Source organism: Cyphellophora europaea, assembly GCF_000365145.1.
Source record: "Cyphellophora europaea CBS 101466 unplaced genomic scaffold supercont1.9, whole genome shotgun sequence".
NCBI classification, from domain to species: domain Eukaryota; kingdom Fungi; phylum Ascomycota; class Eurotiomycetes; order Chaetothyriales; family Cyphellophoraceae; genus Cyphellophora; species Cyphellophora europaea.
The window spans coordinates 235,415-259,431 of NW_008481815.1; the positions used below are offsets into that span (position 1 = coordinate 235,415).

At 54.5% G+C, this 24,017-nt stretch overlaps 10 protein-coding genes across 10 annotated transcripts; 4 read left to right on the forward strand and 6 right to left on the reverse strand.

Moving 5' to 3' along the window:
- Window positions 1-1,404: 1,404 nt before the first annotated feature.
- Window positions 1,405-3,758, reverse strand: HMPREF1541_08550 (uncharacterized protein; the record flags this gene model as incomplete). Its single annotated transcript, XM_008722869.1, has 2 exons — window positions 1,405-1,654; window positions 1,705-3,758. The coding sequence occupies 2 exons, from the start codon at window positions 3,756-3,758 to the stop codon at window positions 1,405-1,407; spliced, it is 2,304 nt and encodes a 767-aa protein (XP_008721091.1).
- A 1,270-nt stretch (window positions 3,759-5,028) lies between these two features.
- On the reverse strand, window positions 5,029-5,742 carry HMPREF1541_08551 (uncharacterized protein; the record flags this gene model as incomplete). Its single annotated transcript, XM_008722870.1, has 1 exon — window positions 5,029-5,742. One exon carries the CDS (start codon window positions 5,740-5,742, stop codon window positions 5,029-5,031), a length of 714 nt encoding a protein of 237 aa, XP_008721092.1.
- A 232-nt stretch (window positions 5,743-5,974) lies between these two features.
- On the forward strand, window positions 5,975-6,974 carry HMPREF1541_08552 (uncharacterized protein; the record flags this gene model as incomplete). The annotated part of the gene is made up of 2 exons (XM_008722871.1): window positions 5,975-6,194; window positions 6,247-6,974. The coding sequence occupies 2 exons, from the start codon at window positions 5,975-5,977 to the stop codon at window positions 6,972-6,974; spliced, it is 948 nt and encodes a 315-aa protein (XP_008721093.1).
- A 678-nt stretch (window positions 6,975-7,652) lies between these two features.
- HMPREF1541_08553 (uncharacterized protein) lies at window positions 7,653-12,887 on the reverse strand (the record flags this gene model as incomplete). Its single annotated transcript, XM_008722872.1, has 1 exon — window positions 7,653-12,887. One exon carries the CDS (start codon window positions 12,885-12,887, stop codon window positions 7,653-7,655), a length of 5,235 nt encoding a protein of 1,744 aa, XP_008721094.1.
- A 387-nt stretch (window positions 12,888-13,274) lies between these two features.
- Window positions 13,275-13,896, forward strand: HMPREF1541_08554 (uncharacterized protein; the record flags this gene model as incomplete). Its single annotated transcript, XM_008722873.1, has 5 exons — window positions 13,275-13,347; window positions 13,404-13,483; window positions 13,537-13,662; window positions 13,709-13,788; window positions 13,836-13,896. 5 exons carry the CDS (start codon window positions 13,275-13,277, stop codon window positions 13,894-13,896), a joined length of 420 nt encoding a protein of 139 aa, XP_008721095.1.
- Window positions 13,897-14,448: 552 nt separating this feature from the next.
- HMPREF1541_08555 (uncharacterized protein) lies at window positions 14,449-15,838 on the forward strand (the record flags this gene model as incomplete). Its single annotated transcript, XM_008722874.1, has 2 exons — window positions 14,449-14,497; window positions 14,544-15,838. The coding sequence occupies 2 exons, from the start codon at window positions 14,449-14,451 to the stop codon at window positions 15,836-15,838; spliced, it is 1,344 nt and encodes a 447-aa protein (XP_008721096.1).
- Window positions 15,839-16,123: 285 nt separating this feature from the next.
- Window positions 16,124-17,835, reverse strand: HMPREF1541_08556 (aspartate-tRNA(Asn) ligase; the record flags this gene model as incomplete). Its single annotated transcript, XM_008722875.1, has 2 exons — window positions 16,124-16,798; window positions 16,846-17,835. 2 exons carry the CDS (start codon window positions 17,833-17,835, stop codon window positions 16,124-16,126), a joined length of 1,665 nt encoding a protein of 554 aa, XP_008721097.1.
- Window positions 17,836-18,189: 354 nt separating this feature from the next.
- On the reverse strand, window positions 18,190-20,106 carry HMPREF1541_08557 (uncharacterized protein; the record flags this gene model as incomplete). Its single annotated transcript, XM_008722876.1, has 1 exon — window positions 18,190-20,106. One exon carries the CDS (start codon window positions 20,104-20,106, stop codon window positions 18,190-18,192), a length of 1,917 nt encoding a protein of 638 aa, XP_008721098.1.
- A 324-nt stretch (window positions 20,107-20,430) lies between these two features.
- Window positions 20,431-21,540, forward strand: HMPREF1541_08558 (uncharacterized protein; the record flags this gene model as incomplete). The annotated part of the gene is made up of 1 exon (XM_008722877.1): window positions 20,431-21,540. The coding sequence occupies one exon, from the start codon at window positions 20,431-20,433 to the stop codon at window positions 21,538-21,540; it is 1,110 nt and encodes a 369-aa protein (XP_008721099.1).
- A 286-nt stretch (window positions 21,541-21,826) lies between these two features.
- Window positions 21,827-23,941, reverse strand: HMPREF1541_08559 (uncharacterized protein; the record flags this gene model as incomplete). Its single annotated transcript, XM_008722878.1, has 1 exon — window positions 21,827-23,941. The coding sequence occupies one exon, from the start codon at window positions 23,939-23,941 to the stop codon at window positions 21,827-21,829; it is 2,115 nt and encodes a 704-aa protein (XP_008721100.1).
- Between the last annotated feature and the right edge of the window lie 76 nt (window positions 23,942-24,017).

Consider the following 24,017-nt stretch of genomic DNA (forward strand, 5'->3'; position numbering starts at 1 on the left):
TGAGGGTGGAGGAGGAGAGAGGAGATAACTGGGCGAACCTTGCAGCCACCGGGGTCTTGTTCAGGTTTTGGGGGTGGCAGCCAGAGAAGAGGAGCATTGGAAACATGCCTAACCACAGTGGTGCCTAGCACGAACCTTGGCTTGGGTGATTGCCTACTGAAGACAGCGCCTCTTTCGTATTTCCAAGGGCCCGGCGAAGGCCAGGCCAGCACCCGCATCATCATGCTTACGGCTGTCCTTGGTATGGATGATCCAAGAATCCCTCACGAACACTACGGTGCAGCTCACATGATATCCCGTCCGAGTATGCAAATAATCTATCTGGTTTGCAGCCTCGTAGTTCAATGACAGGACCTAGTTTCGTGAATCAGCTCCAGGGCCCCCCGGGAATGCAACGCCGCCCAAAACAGCCGACTGGGTGCCGCTGTTCCGCAGCAAACGCATTATTGAAAAGTCAACCAATCCGTCACCCGGGTACGGGCTGCAGCAAATAATCAATATCTGAACATTCCTTGCTTCAGATGCGCTGATCCCATCGACAACACCATCGTCGCCCACAATGCTACACATGATGCGCGGGACTCTCGGCACCGATCACGATCTCATAGCGAGGGGATGAAAAGGGGTAACTAACATGCTGATCTGATGGAGAGTCGGTGCCAGCGATGTTGCATCTGCCGTGGACCTTGTCTCTGACTTGCGTTGTCGGCCAAGCAATCTCTCCGTAGCCTGAGTCCGCTACCTAAATGCTTATAAGCGAGATGGGCCAGCAGCCATGCGTGCATGTTCGGTAGGGGTTGCGCGACTGCTTCACACTGACCAAAGGTACACCAGTAGGCGTTGTTGGCACGAGCGTCAATGGTTCTTACCCCCAGCCCGTGCTTCTGGATGCATCTTGCGTGCACTGGCTGTGTGAGTCTGTACAAGACTCGGAATCGATGAATCCGGTCATGCGGAACCGCTTGTTGATCTGAGAAACAACACGGGATATTAATAGTAGCGACGTCTGGCCAATCACAGCCTCAAACGCAGCAGCTGGGGCTTCGCTCACCAAACCCATCAGCAGTACCTACAATATCTGATTCGACTGATTAATGATGCTGGTGGACAGCAATAATTGTATTTCATTTCTGGCACGTTCACCAGGCCGGAAAAGACCAACGTCTTTGTTTCTGTTCATATCTACGCCGTCCGTTTGCTCAAATCCCTTTCTATATGCTCCCAGTGCCGCCGTACCATGGTCGTGAGTATACACCAAACCTTTCAACATCAACCCTCTGGTCAGTATCTGCTCTGGACATGCTTTCTCCCGCATTTGCACACCGTTTCCTGGTCCCTAGACATCCTTTTTGTGCTCTATTAGAATAATGTACAGAATAGTCGCCTGCCATACGTCGCTCATGCCTATTTTCGACCAATATCCATGGTCGGCTTCAAAGCGTCTGAGATTTCGTCCCGCGTTCCTGCGACCTCGCGCGGAATACGGCTGACACGATAGGCGCCGGTACGAATGCTGTGCTCATGCATACGTGATATGCCGGATCGAGCGCTGCGAATGCTGCCTGCGTCGCTCGCACTGTCTCCCGGTACGTGAATCCGTCCTGGTGGCGCAAAGTCGAGTCCTGTGAAGGTCCCAGACTTGCGCAGCAGGTGCCTAGATCATGTTAGCTCCACGCTCGAACGAGCAATTGCTGAGGTACTTACGGGCTTGGGAGAACAGCGAGGTCGTCGTAAGAGGACTGCAGAGGCGTAAAAGCACGAACGTTCGGTGAGAATGGCCTCTGCCCTCCACGTGGCGAGCTTGGCGTTCCGGAGCGCTGGAATCTGGCCTTGTCAGGTGGCGCGAAATCAACGGCCATGTCAATAAGGAAGGTGTCGTCTTTGAGTTTATGTGGCGTAGGCAGCTCATTGAGAGCCTTGGGAGGTGGAGCTCTCTTCTTAGGAGGCTGCCTGGGTCCGCCGCGCGGAGGCATGGCGTACCGTGCAGAAGCAGACGAGAACGCACGTGGCCCATGCCGCATGTGGCTGTTGTTGGACATGGCACGGTGGCGTGGAGCTCCGGCAGCAGACATGCCCCGTGGCGGGTAGTAGTCTTGTTCGTAGTAATCGTCGTAGAAGTCTTCCGATCCGTCGAAATATTGCGCTACATTCCCGCCACCAGGCTTGCTAGACTCGTCAAAATACTCCTTGTAGAACGATCGGATTCGATTCGCTCTCTGTTCCGGATTCTCAGCTGGATCGTCAGGAGGCAGCGGTCGCACACCCCAGGTCAGACGGCGTGGATCATAACCGAGCTCGTCTTCGTAGTCACCATACACACTGTATGTATCCTCAGGATCATAATAGTCTGATGCATCATCGTACTGCTGGTGAGCTTGAGCGTTCGATTGATCACGGCTGTGAGTTGTGCTAGGCTGTTGATGATCGCCATAGGTTGATGTCTCCCGACTTCTGTCTTCAGGGGTCCATCCTTGACTGTTCTGGCCACCATGCATCGACATCTCCCTGCTCTGGTCCCGAGGAGTTGTTGATTGGCTGTCGAAATCCATCACGTTGAACTGAGGAAGCTGGGGTTCGCGGTCAAGTGGCATACTAGTAGTTCGAGCAGGTCTTTGAGGCTCCTCCTTGGGTTCTGGTGCCGGCTGATTAGGGATCGTGTAATCCGAAGACATTCGGGCGTGCTCAAGAGGTGGCTCGTTCATGACGATTGCGGGCATTGGAACTGGAGCGAACGTCTTCTGACTTTCGGGCGTCTCGGCTGTCTCACGTTCAGTGACTGTGACCTGGGGTTGCACCTTCGGATCTTGGTTTAGAGCCTCTTTTTCGGTATCAGGTTTGGAACCCCCACGGATAAAAGCACCCAGGTAGTCATTGCTGGCTCTGAACGCTGCAGTGTTGCCTGTGGTGCTGACTATTGATTCGCGTGTATCCTGGGCCGGAGCAGGGGCGAGGAGCGACGTGGGATTGGGAGAAGTAGTTCGTTCAGCGGGAATGGGAGAATATGCTTTTGGAGGAGGATTTGGACGAGCCGGGAGACCGTGCGCAGCGTGAATCAAAGATCGACTGGAGTCGGTGTCGTTTCTGAACCGCGTCGAGCCCGAGAAGCTGGACGAGTCGTCACCATGATTTCGTACCGTAGGCGACCGAATGGAGCCGTCGTCGGGAATAAAGTCAGTCCGCTGGTATTTGTCATCGTTGAGGTGCTGGGACCGGGACATGGAGTGCAGAGATTCCCGCGAGTGCTGCAGACCTGGGGGAAGCAAGTACGGGCTGTGACCCATGTCGATGGACATGCCGCGCTCTTTTCTAAGAGCGTTGTGTGCATCAGACATGCTCATCTCTGGCGGAGGGAGAGGAGGTTGCTTCTTCCATCTTTTTGACTTGGTTTGCTGGGGTCTGCGTCCCTCACCCAATCCAAAGTCCAGAGAGCCGTGCTTGTCCTCAGCATCCTCCTGCCGCAGCTTCTTGACGTGTCGTCGGTGGAGAAAGATCATGATAACCACGGCAATGGCAAGGGGTACAATTGTGCCCACGACTACTGGAGTAGTGATACTGGAACCACCTGACGATTTCTCGCCGGTTGCCGAGCTGGACGAGGCAGAAGAGGAACTTGAACTATCTCTGACGACCAATGAGGGGATGTGTTCGTGCAGGAGACCGTTCAGACCCGTGTCCGGGACGAGGACAGGATGAGCCAGGGGATCGGGCGCCTGGAACTGCGGCTCATTGTCGTAAGAAACGGGAAGAGGCTCGCTCATTATGGGACTCAGGGTGTCTTGCTGAGCACGATACTGGCGTCTTCAGTACATTGCGTGCTGGTAGAGAAAGGGTGTTCGGATTCGGGCGTGAGGAATGTCAGGGCGATGGAGGCAAACAAAGCCACCCGGTTGTGATTGACGAAAAAAAGAATGACTTGGGTGAGTGAACGCTGAAAGAATGACTCAAATGAGTGGCACGGACAAAAGTCCTTGGAGCTGTGGTAGCGATGAGGAAGGTGAGAGGCGAGCTGCTTCTCGGCCTTTTGGGTGGTGTTCTAGGGAGGTTGCAAAGAGTGGAGTGGCGTCGTTCCTTAAGGAGAGGCTTTTGGGGGAGCGGACGATGATCAAGCCATAGCTTGGCCCACACCCCCGGGGCCTCCAAGATTAAGGGCATGGTTGGCTGGACTTGGGTTAGGCGACGCCATGTTGAGTTTAGGGCCTACTTTTAAGCTGCAAGCCTCCCGCCGACACACCTGCACCTGCAGTAGCCGCGCAATCTTGGACATCAACCGACTGCACGACACCTGCACAGCTGCTTGCACGCTCGAGCTCATTGGCAGCAACAATGAAGAACGACTTGGTACAATGTGTATTGCGAGCATACAGCACCATCAACGATTCGTCCTCGCATACTGCATCATGCCCCTGGTCCGCCGAGGCCTCGCTTCTAGACGAGCACCGGCTACGGAGTTACATGGAGCTCCAATTTCCTGGCCTACCGGGGGCATAGCACCAACGGCGGCTGTCAACCAACCGTTCCTCTCCACCACCTTTGACAAGCGGTGCACATCAAAGCTAGCTGGTCCTTCACCATCCACCTTCGATGCTCTTGGGCTTCTTCGAACAGCTTGGTGAGGACTTGTTCTGCGCTTGAATTCATCTGTCTTATCGGCCACACGTGGCGCTACCGCGGAGGTGCAATGGCGTAAGTGCAACCGCCGCCGTTTGGTCTAAAACAATATCCGCCCATCTAAGGCGCATGGAGCTTGTCTTGTTTCTCATAAGAAAGAAACGGGCTAATCCATACCCAATTTCGGACCGTCTCGCGACCTGTGTACCGGCACACTGCTACAACAGGCGAGTCTCACACCGAGCCCACGGTCTCGATCGCTTAACAATGAGGTCATGGTCCCATCGACAGTGCTTTCCTGTGCTTGTATTTTCTTCACGTGCACGATCGCCGACCGTTTAGATTGTTCGGCGCTTGTATCGCACTTCTAGAGAGACCCACTTCACACCAAAAAACCGAACAGGAACAGCAAGACGAAAGCTAGGTGCATTGTGACTGCAGTAACGAGCTCACAGAAACAATCCTATAGTTCTTCCTCTTGAGATCCGGGAGCACCCTGCGAAGCATGGGAGTCGTCCACGGACGTCCATCGTGGCAAATGATGATACCACCGGGACGGATCAGTGAGCGAATATGCCATGCATTCAACCTCCACAGACCAATCTGCGCATCATGAGGATAGATGCCACCAAGGATAAGGCGATAGCCTAGAGTCGCCACCACCTTCAACATCCGACTACTAAAGAAGCCCGATCCGGGTCTGAAGAGCTTTGAGGGATGTGGTTTCTCAATGGAGTCGTATATGGTACCAATTTGCTGGTCTACTGTTCGAATTTGTGAAAAGAGCGCATCATCGGAGAGTCTCCAGGCTGGCTCGTCATACATGCCGTGGTTCCCAAGCTCGTGGCCGTCCTGTAGAAGTTGTTGTAGCATTCTGTCTCGACCAGGAATATGAGAGCCGATGACAAAGAATGTAGCTGTAGCTCCGTTTGCCTTGAGGACACCAAGTATTTCTTCTGTGAATTCTGATGGTCCGTCATCGATGGTTAAGGCAACGACTTGCTCCTTGACGTCGGCCTGCCACAACACTTGTGGCCAGTGTTTCGCCAATGCCTCAATGACGCCAGCAGGAGGTCTCCAAATGACCAGAGACAAGCAGAGCACAAAGACCACAGCCAGTACAGGTACCATCATGGCGGCGTTAATGCCAGAGGGCATTCACTGGCAGCATCGATTGCAAGCGTCTCAGTGCAAGTTCGTGCAGGGAGGTGAAAGGCAACAAGGCGACTCCGGAGCTAACGTGATTAAATCCGGCGCATCTGCCCCACGAGCACCGAGCAGCTGCAGCCTCGACATCACCGCCGCCTTCATCCAATCCGACTGTAGCTCCCCCGTTTGAGCTGACCAGTTCTGCGCCTCCGTCACAATGTCTTCCTTTTTCTTCTCCACACCGGTGGACATTGACATTGTCCTCGAAGATCTCGACGACCGGCAGGCTGTCGATGTCAAGCTGGACAAGAACAGGCGGGAGAAGGCGCCGCTGTACATGGATGGCGAGTCAGTCAAAGGAGCAGTCACAGTTCGTCCCAAGGATGGCCGACGACTTGAACACACTGGCATAAAAGTACAGTTCATCGGCCTGATTGGTCCGCCCACCCCCGTCCTCTGGGCCCAAAATACATGCTGATTCTCATTTAGAAATGTTCTTCGATCGCGGTAATCACTACGAGTTCCTCTCACTCGGTCAAGAGCTCGCTGCCCCCGGTGAACTACAACACCCCCAAACCTTCCCTTTCAATTTCAAGAACGTCGAGAAGCAATACGAGTCCTACAACGGCATCAATGTCAAGCTACGCTATTTCACACGTGTGACCGTCAGTCGGCGGATGGCGGATGTCATTCGCGAAAAGGACATCTGGGTCTATAGCTACCGGATACCGCCCGAGATCAACAGCAGCATCAAGATGGACGTGGGGATCGAAGACTGCCTGCACATCGAGTTCGAGTACAGCAAGAGCAAGTATCATCTCAAAGATGTCATTGTAGGCAGAATATACTTCCTACTTGTGCGACTCAAGATCAAGCATATGGAGCTGTCTATCATCCGGAGGGAGACGACAGGTGTGGCACCCAACCAGTATAACGAAAGTGAGACGCTGGTGAGGTTTGAAATCATGGATGGGTCACCGTCGAGAGGAGAGACCATCCCCATACGGTTATTCCTAGGCGGATTTGACCTCACACCAACCTTCAGAGAAGTCAACAAGAAGTACTCTGTGCGGTACTACTTGAGCCTGGTATTGATCGATGAAGGTGAGATCGACCCCCTACCTGTTGCTCCTATCTCTCAGACCCAGCTCTCGGCAAGCATGTCCCTGATGACGGCTCCCCAATCCATCACCCTCACGTTGCGCATGGCGCTGTGAAGCAACTCGCTCGCCCTTGAGATATTGTTCCAGCTCACAGCCCAAAATGGATCTGCGCCCACCATTCACGTCTATTCTATTTGCCATAAGCATTCACTAACACCTGCCGCAGACGCCCGCCGCTACTTCAAGCAGTCCGAGATAGTGCTGTTCCGGCAAGCGCCCGAGAACGCGCCACACCTCGCACTCGACAAGCCCAGCATTGGTGGCAAGGACCCGGAGGAGACGCCCTTGGCTCCTGCCTGAACAAATTGTGCCCTAGGGCTTGTGCTGGACAACGTCCCAGGATTCTAGCACTCGTGTAACTCGTTTCAGACAGAGCGCTGCTGGGCTGAGCATACAGATGTCGGCGAGTCAGAAAGTTATGCATAGGATCCGTTTGCAGTGCGAAAGCTGGCAGAAGCAGCTGTGGGCGTCAACTGCTGTGTCCGGTGTCTGCTCAATAAGGCGTTGATGGTGAACCTGCGCCGGAGTATAGTCGGCGCACCTAGGCCGGCGAACTCGGGAAAACGCTCAAAAGGATATAAGCGCATGGCAAATCCTCATGATGATAACGAAAGCGTCCTACATTCTATATCTTCTTCCTTCCTTCAATCACATGCGTTAACATCCCCCCTCGCAATGATTCATGCATTCTCTCTCCATTCCCTTTCCACCATGCTCTCTCCTTTTCCCCCTTCAAACAACGTTCACACCCCAGTCCCCCCCAACAGCCTCCACCCACCTGTCCAAGCACGTCTCAATCTTCCTGCCCACACCGTCCTCGGCATCCATCCACCCCTTCCCGCCCGGCACACGCATTGCACCCCTCCACTCCCGCTGCACGCGTAGCACCAGGGTATACAGAGCCCTCAGGTGCTCCTTGCCATCGCTTACGCCATCGCCGTGCCTATCTGCTGCGTCTCCGCTAGATTTGCCTTTACTTCCGCTCTCGCTTACACGGTCGCTTGCACCACCACCTTCGGCTACTGCAGTCGCATTCCCCTCAGCTCGAGCCTGCGCCAATGCAGCGCGAAAAGCCACATCATCACCACGAAGCTCCACCGCACGCCGCAGCACGGCCTCCATCTCCCGCTGCATCGTGCGCGGCATCGGCGTCCAGCCCCTGCTGGGCTGATCCGCGAGGAACGCTTTCATCGGGCCGGCTATGCGCAGCAGGACGTATAGTGCCGCCTGCGCGGCCACTGCGCTGTTGTAGCCCGCATGGACCTGTTTGTATTGATCCTCGTCCGCCAGCTCATTGTTGGATGTTGGACAGACGAGAGCGAACAGAGCGTCCAGGGCTGAGTACGCGATGCGTTCCCGCCGTACGAAGACGGGATTGTGTACCGTACCTGGCCGCTGGGTCGTGATATGCGATAGCGGCGCGGAAAGCAAGACGGCTGGGTCGGGCAAGTCGCCGTACCAGGGCGGCGCGAGGAGGGAGGCGCGAAACAGTGCGACGATGTATGACCGCTGTGCCTCGGGTGTGGAGGTGGTAAGGAGGGGGAGGGTGGCCTGGTGGAAGCGCTCGAAGTGAGATGTGTCGAAGGACTCGTCTGTTACAAGGGTGTCTTCTGACGGGCAGGACGAGGTCGGAACCGGAGGTAGGCCACCGGGGCCTAATATGGCAGTGACAGCGGCAGTTAGGGTCTGCGACAGGTCGGCAAGGTCCTCGGCAGCGGCTGGTGGCGTGCTGGTTGCTTCTACTAGGTCCACCGCGGCAGTGGTGGCGTTGCGCCAGATGGGGTTGATGGCGTTTGTAGGGAGAGGGGTGTATTTGGTCTTGATGATGGCGGAGAGCATATCAAGTGCGTAGGGTAGTTGTACCATGTTGATGAAGTCAGGCCGAGATTTTATGTCCACAAGGACTTTGCGGAGTAGGTCAATGCAGTGCGAAGCGACGGCGATATACGTTGGCTTTTGGTGTCTTTTCGAACGAGATAATTCTTCCACACGCGGCTTAAGTGAGCCTTTCTCAATGTCGAGCATGTCTTGGATGAGTTCAAGTACGAAGCCGCTGAAATTTTCCGGTTCTTTTTTGAAAAGCACTTTGAGAATTTCGAGTGTGCTGATGATTTCTTGCTGCTCGGGAGTCATCGTTCTCACATCGTTTGTGTACGGCGGATGAGTGGCTGTGAGTAAGGCTTGTCGTACAGCGGTAGTGAGATACTCACTCATGCTCCTCCTATGATGAGAAAATCCTGTGACTGTGGCTGGACTTGTGCCATAGGCTTCCACAAACATGTGGAGATGGGCCGTCAGAGCAGCTTGATTAGGCTCGTCGCTGCCCTCTTTCTGATGTTCTGGAACGGGATGCCAGGTCCATAGCAAAAGAGCCGGCTGCACCAGTGGCACATGGTCGGTCTTCACTGCACGAATAGCTTTCAGAAGCTGCGAGACGCAGTTGTAGACGAGCGTAAACGTTGTTAGCTCTCCGCCTTCCAAGGTGACATTGAATATATCAATCAGCCTCGACCAGGTGTCAGGGAAGGCGTTGTCAGTTGCCATGACCTCCATGTTTTGGACAAACAGGCTGGTCGTACCTTCAAGGAGATGAGCTGCGGTAGTTGAAAGTGCTTCATGGTCGATATCTCGCTGACTCATCGCTGATTGGTAGACTTGAGAGATGGAGAACGGCACAGCTTCAAGCAGAGGACCCCAAGACGAAGGTGCGAGCTGGCCACTTGCACCTTCAATGGACTGTAATAGTGTCCGAAGAGACGCATCTCTGACTTCCCGTCTTGGATCGCTGCACATCTTCGCGAGTTCTGTAAGAGCCGCGCACCACAGTTGCAGGAAACTTGGGCTACCTTCCCCGTTTTCTGCTATTTCCGAAAAGTCATCGTCGGTCACATTGATAGCTCCTAGTCGGCCTTGCAGTAGAGTCGCGGTGTTCCTGAGCAAACCGGTGGCGGTAAGAGCCATATTCAAGTCTTGCTGCTGCGAACCAAAGAGGTACATCAGCGGAATCAAAAGTCCCAATGATTGAAGATTGAGCGATTGAATGAAGTCGTTGCAAATCAATTGTACGCAGCGAAATGCTACGGGCGTAGAAGCAGCGAATTGTGCATGATCGGATTCAGCATCGCCATTGCTCGCAGTAGACACAGATTCGAAGCTGCGGCTTAAGATTCGGAAGACAACTGTCCAGCCACTGCGCAATGTTTCACCAGAGTGGCCAAGAATGTCCTCAAGAGCCTCGAACACCAGTTTGGTAATATCTGATTGTACAAAAGGATTGACTCCCGAGTCGTGAGAATCGGTATGCTCCACCACTACCTGTGTGGCGAGCGCCTCAAGGCTCAGATTCTGGAGGTTGTCTATGTCGTCCGCACTTGTCTCTGCATGATCGAGAAGTTTGATTGTCTCGGTAGCCACGAGGTCCACCGCCTTGGCGGCCTGCAGACGCAGTGAATCATTCAGGTCGGGGCTTTTGGAAGCTTTCAGAAGTCTCGCTATCACCAGATCCCAGGTACAGTGTTTCGCTGCTACGGACGTAAAACGGCAGAGATTGACGCGAGAAAGGTCTTTGAGCTTCGCAAAGACAAAAGAGACTTCCACATCAAGCGCTTTTGTCTTGACCCAGAGCCCGGAAACACTTCTCGAGGCTCTGTGTCCGTGCTTCCGGACGATGGGGGAAGTAATGGATGGGGAGGCAAGAGTGGCAGGGGATGCCGCAGTTTCTTGTATATTGGCGTTACTGGCCTCTGGCGCCTCGCCCATCAAGCGAAACAGTGAGCTTATCACAATGGCAAAGGCTTCATTCGTGTAAGAGCGGGTACTCTCAAACATTCGCTTGGATGCTGTGTTGACCGCGGCCATTTCACCAGTCAGGGTATTTTGGCCTTCTTGAGCCACGCCTGATAGTTGGCCGATCGAGGCAATCGTCATGAGTGCCTCAACTTGTTGCAGGGTTTCTATGACGATGAACCATGATTCTGATCCTAAAGTAGGTCCAAGAGCAATGCCCAAATTGAGGAGCGCTCGCAGGCAGAGCAAGTGTCTCACATTCAAAGTCTGCCTCGGCGTCTGGAGAGACAATTGATACGACTCTGACGTTGGCGATTTGAGAGGCTCTCTGTGGTTCTGTTGGCCAGATGGATCGTGATGTCTCTTAGCGACGGGTGATGAAAGTTGTATGACGGAGCTAGCATTCGGTGGCACAGAACCTTTCGCCAGGCTTGTCAGAAGAGCATCCCTCGGCGTCGAGAGCTCAAGCGTTCCTGAGACTTGGGTCAACTTCTGTATCGACCTGATCAGAATGTGATAGAAGTGTGAGTCGAGGGCGGCATTGAGAAACGTCGAGCACATGGCCAGGATAGCAGGCCAACAGCTCTCCACCATTCGAGCGCATGCCTGAACTTGGGGCAGCTGTGGTAGATCTTTGAAACTGAGCGGATTAGCCAGGCGCTGGTATTTATGCTTTTGAACTCGTCGCCGTTGAGATGATGTTCTGGTCACTGACTGACTGCGCCTTTCTGTACCGTTCTCTGTATCTTCGTCACCGTCGTCTCCATCTTCCTGGTTTCGCGTGAGCACGCTGAGGGGCATGATGAATTTAGAAAGCCCCTCGCACAAAGATGATATACATTCGAGCACCAGGGTACTCAAATACGTCTTCGGAACGGCGTTGAGGCGAGATGCATCCGCTGTATCCAGGAGCGTTGCGTCCATAGTGCTGAACTCCAAACTGATGCCAGTAACTCCGACTTCAGCGGAAGTGACTGATGCCAATCCGCCACCAACGCCCTGTGCCTCGATAGCGGCCATATCATCCTCTCTGGTTTCATTTCTGTGCTGAGCAGGAACTGTAGATTGCCTGCCAAGGCCTATGAGGGCAGGATCCTCTGAGGCGATCCGAACGAAGCTTGCCAGAGCATCAGTGACAATGTTGCCAGCGTCGTCTTTGAGCTCATCAAAAAGGCGCGCGACAAGGCCAAAATTAGAGAATATGCGTGAAAGGAACTCTAAAGCTAACGCGCGCTTCCACAGTGGACCCGCATCTCGATCGGTGAATCCCAGGATGATAGAAAGCACCGGACTCAGGTCTGTGAACAGCAGCGGTGCCAGCTTCTGCAGTAGGGTATAGCTAGTCTCCAGAAGAAGAACCATAAAGGCAAAGTCGTCACGATTCTCCAGCAGTCCCGCAATGGCCGGAAGCAGTTGCGTACGGCAGGCTTCAAGTAAGTAAGGCTTGCTCCTGATATAGGATGCATGTCCATCAATGACTTTCTGGAGGGTTTCAACCAGATAGGCAGGCGAAAGGCTTCCAGTCTTGATGAATGTCGGCTCTGTCTGATTAAGAGCGGAGCACAGATCCTCGAAGAGTCTACCTGCATCATCTGCTGAAGTGGACGCACGAGTCTGAGATTCGTCTTCTGCGCATTCCGTAACCTCGGAACTTGTCTGCTCATGACTCGCTTCCTCAAAAACCGATGCAATCAGTTGCCATAGAGTAGCCCCAGCACTGGAACTGACTAATGGCGTTTTGCTGCTCTGAAGGATTGCACATATCTCCAGCGTTCTAGCCAATAGCTGGCCATGAATTTGGGTACCATACAGCTGCAATAGTGCAGGTAGAGTCTGGAGGATCTTCAGCTGGACGTCGTAACTAGCATTGACGACGTCCTTCAAAGCGTCGAGGACCTCTTCTAGACGCTCTGGAGACACTCCTCGGCTGGCAATAAGTCTCTGTAAGCAAGCAGTGGCGGAGTTTGCAAGCTTGGGGCTTTTGGTCTGGCATGCCAGCAGGAAAGGGTCGATGAAATGCGGTCGTCTATTCAGGTCTGCCGCCACTTGCGTCTCGGACGTTACCGTAATGTTTTTGAGGTCTGCTAGAGACTTCTCCGCCGCGATTTTCACGTCACCGAATTTCTTCTTGGAATCTGCAATCAGGCTCGTAAGCTCTGACTGAAGAAAGGCCGAAGTCATTCCAGCTGTCTGTCTTCATCGTGGACTGCGTGTTGGCATTTCTCTCGTGAGATCGTTATTGTCTGGAGAGATCATCCGGGCTCCGGGGTGCCTGCCCTGGAGACGAGACTCGAGAATGGTCTTTAAATCCTGCCTTTGATGTGCCAGACACAACCAAAGACAGAGGTGTCCTTTGTCGAAGAAAGCATGCCAGGGTGTCGGGAGCCAAGAAGCCCGCTGCACCGCACCCCACTTGTCATGGCCGGGCAAGGCTGGACGAGGCTGACAACTTTGCCCCACTTGTCCCCCAATTCACAAGTTCAACAGTCCCGCGACACAACTCACTGATCTACCGCTACGACACTTCCTTCTCCTAGACTACCCTCTGCAGGAGAAACGCCCGTCACAATGTCTGCCAAAGTGCCTCGTAACTTCCGACTGCTCGAAGAACTAGAGAAAGGCGAGAAGGGCTTGGGCGCAGGTAGGTTGAGCAACAGTCACACGTCAGTGAGAAGCATTGACTGACGATGAGAACAGAGGCATGCTCCTACGGTCTGGCTGACGGCGATGACCTGATGATGACCAACTGGAATGGCACTATCCTGGGACCTCCTCATGTACGCCACCGGCCTACCGACTTGAAGTCAATAGCCAGCTGACCAGTAGCCAGAGCGCACATGAGAACCGGATCTACAGTGTCAACATCCATTGCGGAGATGACTACCCAGACAAGCCACCTGTTCTACAATTCGTCTCCAAGATCAACGTTCCTTGTGTCGATCAGAGAACCGGCAAGGTGAGCTTCTACGAAACAATCATTCAAGCTGGGCTGATATTTACAGGTTGATCCCACAAAACTTCCGTGCCTTGCAAGTTGGCGCCGTGAGTACACTATGGAAACAGTTCTGATTGAGCTGAGACGGTACGCAAGGCACTATTATCCCACCAGGCTCGAACTGACCATTTCAGGTACATGGCACTTCCCCAGAACAAGAAACTACCTCAGCCGCCCGAGGGCACGACCTTCTGATTAGAGCCTTGTCGGAACCAGCATGGCGTTGGGGAGGCATGGATGCTTTTCAATGGCATAAGCGACTATGATGCATTGGGGGCGCAAGAACAATTGGGACCGTCTTCACGTGAGGCTATCATCTTATATTGTCCGATAAAAGGCAACGAAACAATGTTTCTGGAAACAAAAAACACTCCAAAAGCCGCAGGACAATCTCATGATCACAACCAGCTCTATGGAAAAGTTAGCGGACTCGAATTAGGTCCACCAGGTCTACTTTCACTCGCTTGCCCACATTTTCCCCTAACAAGCATCACAGTCTCTTGGGGCCATGACCGCATTCTAGAGAAGGGCTTGCATTTCACACCATCAAGTGAACTCGGATTGATACCAGCTGGCCAGTCTGGACTAGATGCTTGTTACTAGGTACCTTGCTGCTGCCTCGATCTCGTAGCACGTGACTTATCGAAAGTACCTCCTAACTCCGCTTTTTCAACCCCAACGACCAGCTTGACCCAAACTCCAATTCACACTTGTACGGCATCAGCTAAACCCACGAGCAATGAGCGGATGCGTCACAAGTTCGTTCCTCATCAGTCCAGTGCTCACCGCATAGCATGTACGCAACTCTTCTGCGCAATCCAGTCAAAATCTAACCCGAACAGGTATCTCCCTCTTCCGCTCCCTGCTCCGCCAATGCGATGAACTTGCGCACACAACGGCCTCTCATGGCCAACCCCGTTCCAGTCCCTTCCCGTCCGCCATCCTGAAAGACATAATCCGCTTTCGGTTCCGTCGTGACGGTGATCCAGCACGCCTGCTGCCTCGGACCGCGATCGCCAACGCTCTTCAAACGGGCCATGAACACCTTGCCCTTCTACGCAATGCCACAATCGGTGATCCCCCGGCGCTCAGTCGCTTAATCACTCTGCTGAAGGCGACATCCGACGATCTCGCCATCCGCGCATCCTGGGCTACAGAGAACGGCGCCCGCGCCCGTCCTATGTCCCGAACTCTGCGATACCGCCTTCGGCACGAACACGAGGTTCGCTCCAAGACCCTGCAGACCCCCCCAGTGGATGCACCACTGGCGGCACACCCGCTGCCTGCTTCGGAGTTGTCACGACAGCGTCGCGTGCCGCATCTGGTCGTCACGTCTGTCGGCAACATCCCACTGCTGCGGTACAAGACAGGGCGGGCACCGCCATGGATGCGGCGCATCGTACGGCAGAAGCAGATGTGGATGACCCGGCAGTTCGAAAAGGTGCAGGAGATGGAGTACGTGCGGGGCCTAGGCTACTGGGAAGACGAGTGGGAGAAGATGGTGTGGACCGAGGCTCGCAGACAGGGTTGCGTGTCCAAGACCGGTCAGCTGCTGAAGGTGCAGCGCCACACGGACGACATGCCGACCTGGAGCTGGAACGAGGCGTTCGGCGATAGCTACTCGTTCCAAGCCGCCGCAGCGAAAGCTCACCTGTGGAACCGGTTCCATGACAAGATCAGACAGCACGCCGTCAAAGGCTGGGAGCTCTGGCAGATCGTTAAGCGCGAGAAGTGGCTTGCGGACCGCGAGGGTCTGCCACAGCGTGTCGCGAGCGCCGTGCGCGCCGGCCAGTGGCTGCAGGAGCAACTGAGGGCGTGGGCGCACGAGCACGGCCGCTCGTTTCCAGAAGGCCGCTCCGCGAAGGAGAGCAAGGCCCTGGCGCGGGATGCTGCCGATTGCGGGCCGCTGCATGTCCCGGTTGAGTGGAGCGAGGTCGTCGTCGAGAGGGAGCGGCCGGCGTATCTGCGGCAGATGGAGCAGGCGGCGCGGGAGAAGCAGCAGGTCAGGAGGCCGGTTAGGCACTCTCTTACTAATCCGGGGACCAAAGCCGGAGGGTCTAGAGTGCCAGGTGAGGCACGGAGGAGTCTGCCGGATGGGCACCCGAGAGCAGCAGGTCAGAGAGACAAGGCGTTGTAAGTACTGGGTCTCGAAGCGTGGATGTAAGCGCGACATGGCCCGCGAATAATCTGTACAACATTTACGAATCATCACGATAGCGTAAAATGAGAAGAAAGCCACTCACTGCCCGACTTGATCCATTCTTTTCTCTCTCTATATCTGATCTCTGCTCTTTGATCTAAACATCACATCTCAAAGCTATTGCCCAGGGCTGCCTGCTCTCTCGCCTCCGCCCACCATCTTGCAATTGCCTCGTCTCCACGCAACGCCAATTCCATCCAGTCCCGCCCCCCCAAAACTCCTCTAGGGCCGCAAGCGCTGAGGATCTCTCGGGAAGGGCGTCGCCTGCCTGACGTTATCGAGGCCCAGGAAGAACTGCACGATGCGATTCAACCCCAGGCCACCACCGGCGTGCGGCCGACACCCCTGGCGGAACGCGTCGATGTAGTCCTTGAAGCCCTCGGCGTTGGGGTCGACGCCCTTGGCGCGCATGCTCTGCTCCAGCTCGGAGGCCTCGTTGATGCGCTGGGCGCCGGACATGATTTCCTCGCCGCGCATGAAGAAGTCGTAGGAATTCGAGAGGTTTGGGTCCGTGGGGTGGGCTTTCGTGTAGAAGGGTCGGACGGCCATGGGGAACTCGTCGAGGACGTAGAAGTCGGTGTCGTATTTCTCGCGGATGATCTTGCCGAGCTGCTTCTCCATGGCGGTGCTGAGGTCGGTCTCAAAGCGGTCTTGTTCCGAGGTGTCGACGCCGGCTTCCTTGAGGAGAGCGATGCCGTCGGCGTACTTCAGGCGCAGAGCTTTGTTGTCTTTGATGCGGAAGTCGCCGGCGCGCGGGTAGATGCGTTGGATGGTGGCGATTTCGCGCGCGTATTCTTTTTGGAGCGTGGTGAGGATGTGCACGATTAGGTTCTCGCCGAAGGAGAGGACTTCGTGGTAGTGGTTGTTGAAGACCATTTCGAAGTCGAGGCCGGTGAACTGGGGTAATCAGTATTGTGGACGGGGCCATGGTTAGAGAGACTTACCTCAGTAAGATGGCGGTGGGTGTTGCTGTTCTCAGCACGGAAAACGGGACCAATTTCGAAAACGGATTCACAGTCGGCTGCGATGAGCATTTGCTTGTAGAACTGCGGCGATTGGGCCAGATAGGCGGTCTTGCCAAAGTAGTTGGTCACTGCGAAGACTCCAGCACCGCCCTCAGTGGCTGCACCCACGAGCTTAGGAGTGTTGAACTTGCGAGAGCCATGCTTGAACATATACTCCGTGAAGAGCACTTCGACAGCACTGGAAATGGTGAAGATAGCCTGGTTGATGTCGGCTTGCAGATCAATGACACGGTTATCCAGGCGGATATGCATAGGAACAGGCGGGCTTTTGTCCTCTGGGTCGACGATACCTGACTCCGGGATAGGCTTTTCAGCATCCCGAACAGCCATGGGCAGAAAGTCCACCGCACGAGACACTTCATAGACTCTCGTGACAGCGACCTCAAGACCAGAGATAGTAGCTGAAGCGATGGGAGCATCGACCTTCTTGACCAGACCAGTGACACGGAAGATTGAGTTAACCGGCGTCTGGAGGGCCCATTTGACCATTTGCTTGGATACATCGTCTCCAGCAGCTGCAAGCACAGCCTGGATAGTATAGCCCTGTTCGCGGAGGGTCAAGAATCCCAGCTTCGCGCTCTGTGATCTTGTGTTCTCTACCCGCGCGAAGAAAGTGACTGTCTTGTTGGCGTACTCATCGGTGAGGTCCTTTAGCTTGACAGCATCGGCCTCTTTAGCCTTGGAAATGTTGCCGTAGTTGTCGACCGCTTTGTCTTCATCTGCAGCGGCTTGCTGGGCAGCTCGCTGTGCCGCTTCCTTCTCTTTAGCAGCAGCCTTCTTTGCAGCCTTCTCAGCCTCTTTGGCCGCCTTTTTTAGAGCACTCTTGGTGGGCGCACCCTCGGCGTCAACATTGGGGTTGTCTTTCGCATGGACAGGGAGCGCGGCTCCGGGTTTCTCTTCGGACGACATTGCGAGATGGAGTCAACGGAGCAGGCTTGCTGAGGTTGCTGTAATGATTTCCGGGAATACGAAAGAGTTCGTGAGATCTGACTTGATCTGAGTCACTAACACAAGGCAGCCTGCACACGATCGATGGCCAAACATGCCACCGTCCCACCTTTTTTTCGACTGCGGGGCAAAATCTTGGGCGTCAAATTTAAGCATAAATTCACTGCCTGATGCGGGTTGCCTTTCTGCCGCCTCACGACATGTCGTAACCTGTAGCCGGACTCTAGAGACGTTGTTTTCCCCTTGCCAAGTGTCTATCTACTACTTTCTTTGCTTTCATAACATCATGTTCCTCGTCAGTCATTACCTGGATTCTCAATCAACAGCATAGTGTGCCTCCATCACCGCCCTTCTGGTCAAGTCCTGCTTGACCCAGCCTTCAACCCGCTCGGCAGTATCTCCAACCAACTTTGAATACGCCTCACTCATGAAGAATAGACTCGTGTGTGCCACGACCTCGTCCATCCCTTCCATGTACACTCTTACCCAGGTCGGATCTCGCCTGCCGTTGATCTTGGACGGGAGACTACAAAATTTGCGATCCTTCTGGTAATTTGCAGACGGGTTTGGCGCTTTCGCTTCTTCTTGAAGCTGCTTGTCGTAGGCTTCCGGATTGATTGTGTTTGAACGCTTGATGCGCTCTTTTTCTTCCTTTTGTTGTTGTTTCAGCGCAGCCTTCTCTCGTTTCTGAATGAGCTTCTGCCGGTCGCGAATTGTTTTCTCGCGATCCTTCACAGCACGCTCATATGCTTTCACGGCCCGATCGTGCTCCTTCTGGCGAAGCTTCAGCGTGTCTGGATCGTGGCAGGTGCTGGGATCAAAGGCTATCGGAGATATCGGCTCGGGTGGTAAGGATGGCAGATTCACTTCATCGGTTCCATCTTCGAGTTTTCCTGTGTCGATCTTACGTGGTGTCGATATGTTCGTGGAAGTCCTTGTCAATGCATCGGATTCTGTTTCACGCGATTTCTCCCCGCAACCAATAGACCCATCACCGTCACTATTATATTGTTGCGGGTCCACGTGCGTGAGTTGGTCAGTGCCCATGTCTTCCGCTATTTCGTCGAGCTCTTTATGCACTACCTCTCCATCACGGTGTTCCTCGAGAGATATCCTGGGGCTAGGGCTTCCGCTTCGGTTCGGTGTAAGGGAGCTGGAGTCTTCTGGGAGTTGCAGTGTAGAGTTGTTGTGGCTTGGTACCGGCGACGATTTCTTGCTGCCTTCCTTTTGCTCCTTGATCCGGCCAGTGCTGGCAGAGTAGTAGTTCACGAACCGTACCCTTGGCCGTTTGCCCCTAAGGTCGAATTCGTCAATGTCTTCGAGTGCCCGGACTGCATCGTACCGCCTGCGCAGCCCAGGGTAATCCATGAGGCAGCCACCGAATTCGAGATGTGAGGTCACATATTCCTTCGAGGCTTTGGTCAGCTCGCCCCAGTGTTTGTTGAAGAAGTACCAGCCGCGCTCCAATTTGCCCTGACGGTTCGCAAGGCGAATATCATTGAAGAAGGTGGGGTTGTAGTTCGGATCGGAAGGACTCAGTGAGAGATCTGAGAGTCCAGAAGTGGAGGTCTGAGTGGATAACGGCGACATGTCTGCGCTGGAGTCTTCTTGTTTCGGTAGATCTGGCGCCGGTCGGAACAGACTGGCGATTCCTGTTCCAACAACGCCAGGATGCATGCCCAGAAACGGGGTGTCAAATGCGACCTGACCCAAAATGCGGTTTTGGAATTTGGTTGGATTATCTTTGGCAGGTAGTAGAACGACTTCGGCAGCCAAGATGCCTCCTAGACTGTGCCCGAGCAGAATAACGTCCGTCGTCGGCGACTCGTGGGGAATTAGCCACTTGCTAAAGTCATCTCGGGCGAAGGTTATATTCTTCCTGGACCGGTAGCGTGGATAGATCTTTGAGTGAACAACGTGGGTTTCTGCAAGGGTCACTGCAAGAATGTTGTGGACATGGGCCGGGAAACTTCTGAAGCTCGTCTCGTCCCCCAAGAAGCCGTGGATATAAACCAGAAGCAGAGTCCTCTGTGCGTCGGTGGCGGACTCGGCGGGCCGCAGAGACTGCTGTGAAGATGCTCGGGGGTCGTCGAAGCCACCTCCATAGGGCGAATTGTTTGTCGGGACTGGACTGAGATGGCGATCGTACGACGGCGGATGCAGCTCCGACTCAGAGCTCGCAACGCTCACGGTTGAGGGGTTGCGTGGTGGCAGCGGTGGTGGTTTGCCCATGGCGGCGATGAGAGTAGTGGACCGGACTTGCTCATGGTATCTCGACGGCAGCGGAGATCTTAAGAGATCAACAAGTCCCCTGATCACGCGTGTTCGCGTTCCAAGAACTAATGCCTGAGCATCTGGTCGTCTGAAACCAGTTGCCTGGAAGTTTGCTTTGACGTCACCCTGCAGGCGCCCACTTCTTCCTCGGCGCGTGAGTCGTTCGCAGACACTGCAATCGACCACTGCACTGTCGCTATAGTAAGAGTCTCGTCCTGTTTCGCGAATCTACGGGACGCGTGCCTTCAGATCATTGGTATCGTCTCGCATCCGTGTCCCGGCATGGCACCCACCGTGGAAATTTCCATCCCAAATGCTTCTACGCGTAGCGAGCCCAAACTACATACAATCTACAACATCACGCTTCGCCTGCCACTTCGATCCTACAATGTCCAGAAGCGCTACTCCGACTTCGTCGACCTGCATTCCTCCCTCGCCTCGGTCACCGGCCAGTCTCCGCCAGCCACCCTGCCTGCCAAATCCTGGTTCTCGAGAACCGTAAACAATCCGGAGCTCACCGAACAGCGGCGGCAAGGTCTAGAAACATATTTACAGACGATCAACACCACACCTGACACGCGCTGGCGCAACACCTCTGTCTGGCGTGCTTTTCTCAACCTCCCTTCATCCTTCGCCTCGGCCAACAGCTCCAAGGCCGACACCCTACACTCATTCGTCGCCGGACCTACGTCAGGTAATGCCCCCATAACCGACCCCGTCCTGTGGCTCGACTGCCATCGCGACCTCAAAACGCATCTGCACGACGCACGTCTCCACCTCACAACTCGAGATCAAGCGTCCACGCCACAGAAACAGCATGAAGCGGGCGCGGCGGCTAAATCCAGTCTTGTCAAAGCAGGCAGCATGATAGGGGTCTTGGATGAAGGGTTGACAGGGATCCAGAAAAGCAGTCAGAAACTAGGCGAGGGGGAACTACGGCGGCGGAAAGACCTGATGGCCTCGGCCAGGAAAGATAAGGACAGCCTGGAGAGCCTGCTCAGCGCCATGACGCAGAAGTCCAAACTCGACTCGGCCGTAGCCGCCATCCCGGACAAGGCAAACCTGCTGTCCAGCACCGCCGCCAGCACCACCGGCTCGTCCGGCGGGGGCAACAAGCCGAAGTCCGGCGGCCGCGTCCTGGGCAAGGAGACGGCCGAGACCCGCGAACTGGACAACCAGGGCGTGCTGCAGCTGCAGAAGCAGCGGATGGCCGAGCAGGATCTGGACGTGGAGGAGCTGAGGAAGATCGTGCAGCGCCAGAGGGAGCTGGGCACGCAGATTCACGACGAGTTGGAGGTGCAGAACGACCTGCTGCGCATGGTGGACGAGGATGTCGATCGCGTCAAGGGCAAGATTGATGTTGCGAAGAAGAGGGTCGGCAAGATCAGCTAGTGAGGGTTCTGGCTGCGGGGCCGGGCCTGCTGTGCGGCATCAGGTATGGAATCGAAATTCCTAAGGGGCGTCGCGGTCAAAGGAGAATGTCAACTGCAATTCATGGGCAAGCGAGGCGTTTCGTGACAGGGTGGATCAATCTCATCGGTAGACTTCAAGCAATATGCGAGTGAGCAAGTCTTGTTGGGTCGTCAAACATGGGTATCATTTCAGCCAGCACAATCTGCGTCTGCCTATCTTCACACATCTTCTTCGCAATGTTTCTCTCACAAGCCCACCTCAATTTTCAGTCATCGAGCCGCCAGAACTTTTGCGCCTCTTCTTTGCTCGCCCCACCGGGATACACCTCCCCAGATTTGGCTTCCGTCTCCTCAATCAAACCAAGCCGGGCCATGCGCACGCGATACCACCACTCCCGCCGATCGCCTCCTAGTCTCCCTTCTTTCAATTTTTTCTTGATGCCATCCATCAGCTCAGTCCAGATCTCCGGGAACTCAAGCTCTTTCATCTCCTCCCGCACGACGGAAAGCATCTCGACCGCCTGTGCGTAGTTCTGGTCTCCAAAGCTGTCCGTGACGAGCTTCTCCACAATGGACTGCATTTGTTTGACCGCATTGCGGATTTTGCCTTCATCATCGGGGTTCTCGAATTGTTGTTTGAACTCGGGAATAGCGTTGTCTGCAGAGATGGTCCTTGGACGATTCTCTTTCTTGAAAAGAGCGCCGATGTCTAGGCCGGAAAGAGGCTTCTCCGCTTCCCGATATCGTTTGCGGCCTTTGACCTTGGGCGGTACCTTTTTGACATCGGCGGCTTTGATGAGTCGGTCAAGCGCAGGCTTGGCCGCCTCCTGTAGATGAGTTGGCTGATGAGAGTAATTGGAGAAGAGCTCAGGCTTAGGTGGGAGTGCCTGGTCGGGGTGTATGGCGCGATACTTGATGGCACCTTCGATGGTGTGAAGCACCGGCGAAAAAGTGTCGTCCATGGGAAGCAATTCCTCCTCGCCTTCAATCAGAGACATTGAGTCCACAAAGTCTGACATGGACTGTAAGAGGTCGTCATTGGGTAGATTGCGGTGTTCTTTGAGTGCTTTGCCGGAAACGGTGAGCACCTTGTCCAATGGCGGAAACCTGTATGTGCGGATGTCTTCTGCGAATGGCAGTGTGTTCTCGATCAAGCACTCGTAATCTGGCTCAACAAGTGGTGACAAAAGTGTGATGGCAGGCTCGGCCATGTCTTTCTTGACGAAGCGAGCAACAGCTACGGAGCCAAGCTCGTACAGCGCATGTGTAAAGGATGACAGTGCGAAGGCCGCTTTGTCGTTTCCTTTCTGCGGTACAAGCATAGTAGTGTTGTCGATGATCATGTAGCGCTCAATGTTCTCTACCGGTATGAAACCTAGGATGTCATATGAGGAGTAGGTTTCCAGCTTCGTGATATTCTCGTCGGCTTGCGATATGTAGACCGCCGTCCTGCCGTACTCGTAGCCTTTGGCCAAGTCGTCGCGCTCCACAGGCTGTCTTCCATCGACCTCATTCTCGTTCTTGACAGTGTATTGAAAATGTTGTTCAACGTTGGCAAGATCGCTGGCCGATGTATCCTGCTTGATGGCAAAGGAGCTCGCGGTAGGTGGCTTCCGGACCGATACCTTAAAGTATCGCTCGACTTCGATTGCCAGCGCTGTGTCGTAGTTTTCTGGGTCTCCCAATCGTAGCACACCTCGATACGTGGGAGTCGGTCGGGTGACCTTGACTTCGGGTCGCGACAAGCCCTCAGCGGCCTCTTGCATGGTGCCGAACATACCACCAGAGCCTTCAGCAAGCTCTCTGAGAGCCTCTTCGTTCTTGGCCTTCTCAGCCGGTTTGTCTTCCTCCTTGAATCCATATTCTGGGTCATCAAAGTCGATTCCGAGAACTATTAGCTCGATGCCTTCTTCCTTGATCTGATCGGCGACAGCCTGCAATTGATCATCGTCGAGCAGGCCTACACCGTTCGTACAGACTGTCAGACGTTTCTTGTATTTCAGGTGCTTGCAATGCTTCAAGATCAGATCGACACCAATGATAATGCCCGAGAGCAGGTCTCGTTGGCTCTCGGGGGTGTTGCTCGGCTTAAGGAGCTTGGGTAGGCGCTGTAGCTCCGGAAGCAGGATCTGAGCTATCGGCTGGATTACAGCAATATTGGAGTAGCCATCCTCGTTCTGCATATTATTCTCGGTACGATCAGAGCCCATTGCAACAATTCCGCATTGTAATGTCTTGCGACCAGTTTGCACAATGCCAGAAACTTTGTCCCAGACATACTGTAGAGTGAAATCGAGGTCGCTTTGTTCCCGACCTTGGTGACACTTAGCCATGGACCGGCACACATCGATCACAAAGACATTGGCTTCTTTGTCGGCCATTGTGTCTCTAGCACTTGGAAGCGGACTTGAGGTGGGGTAGCGAGGAAGTGGTCAGTAAACCGATGCCGACCAGGAC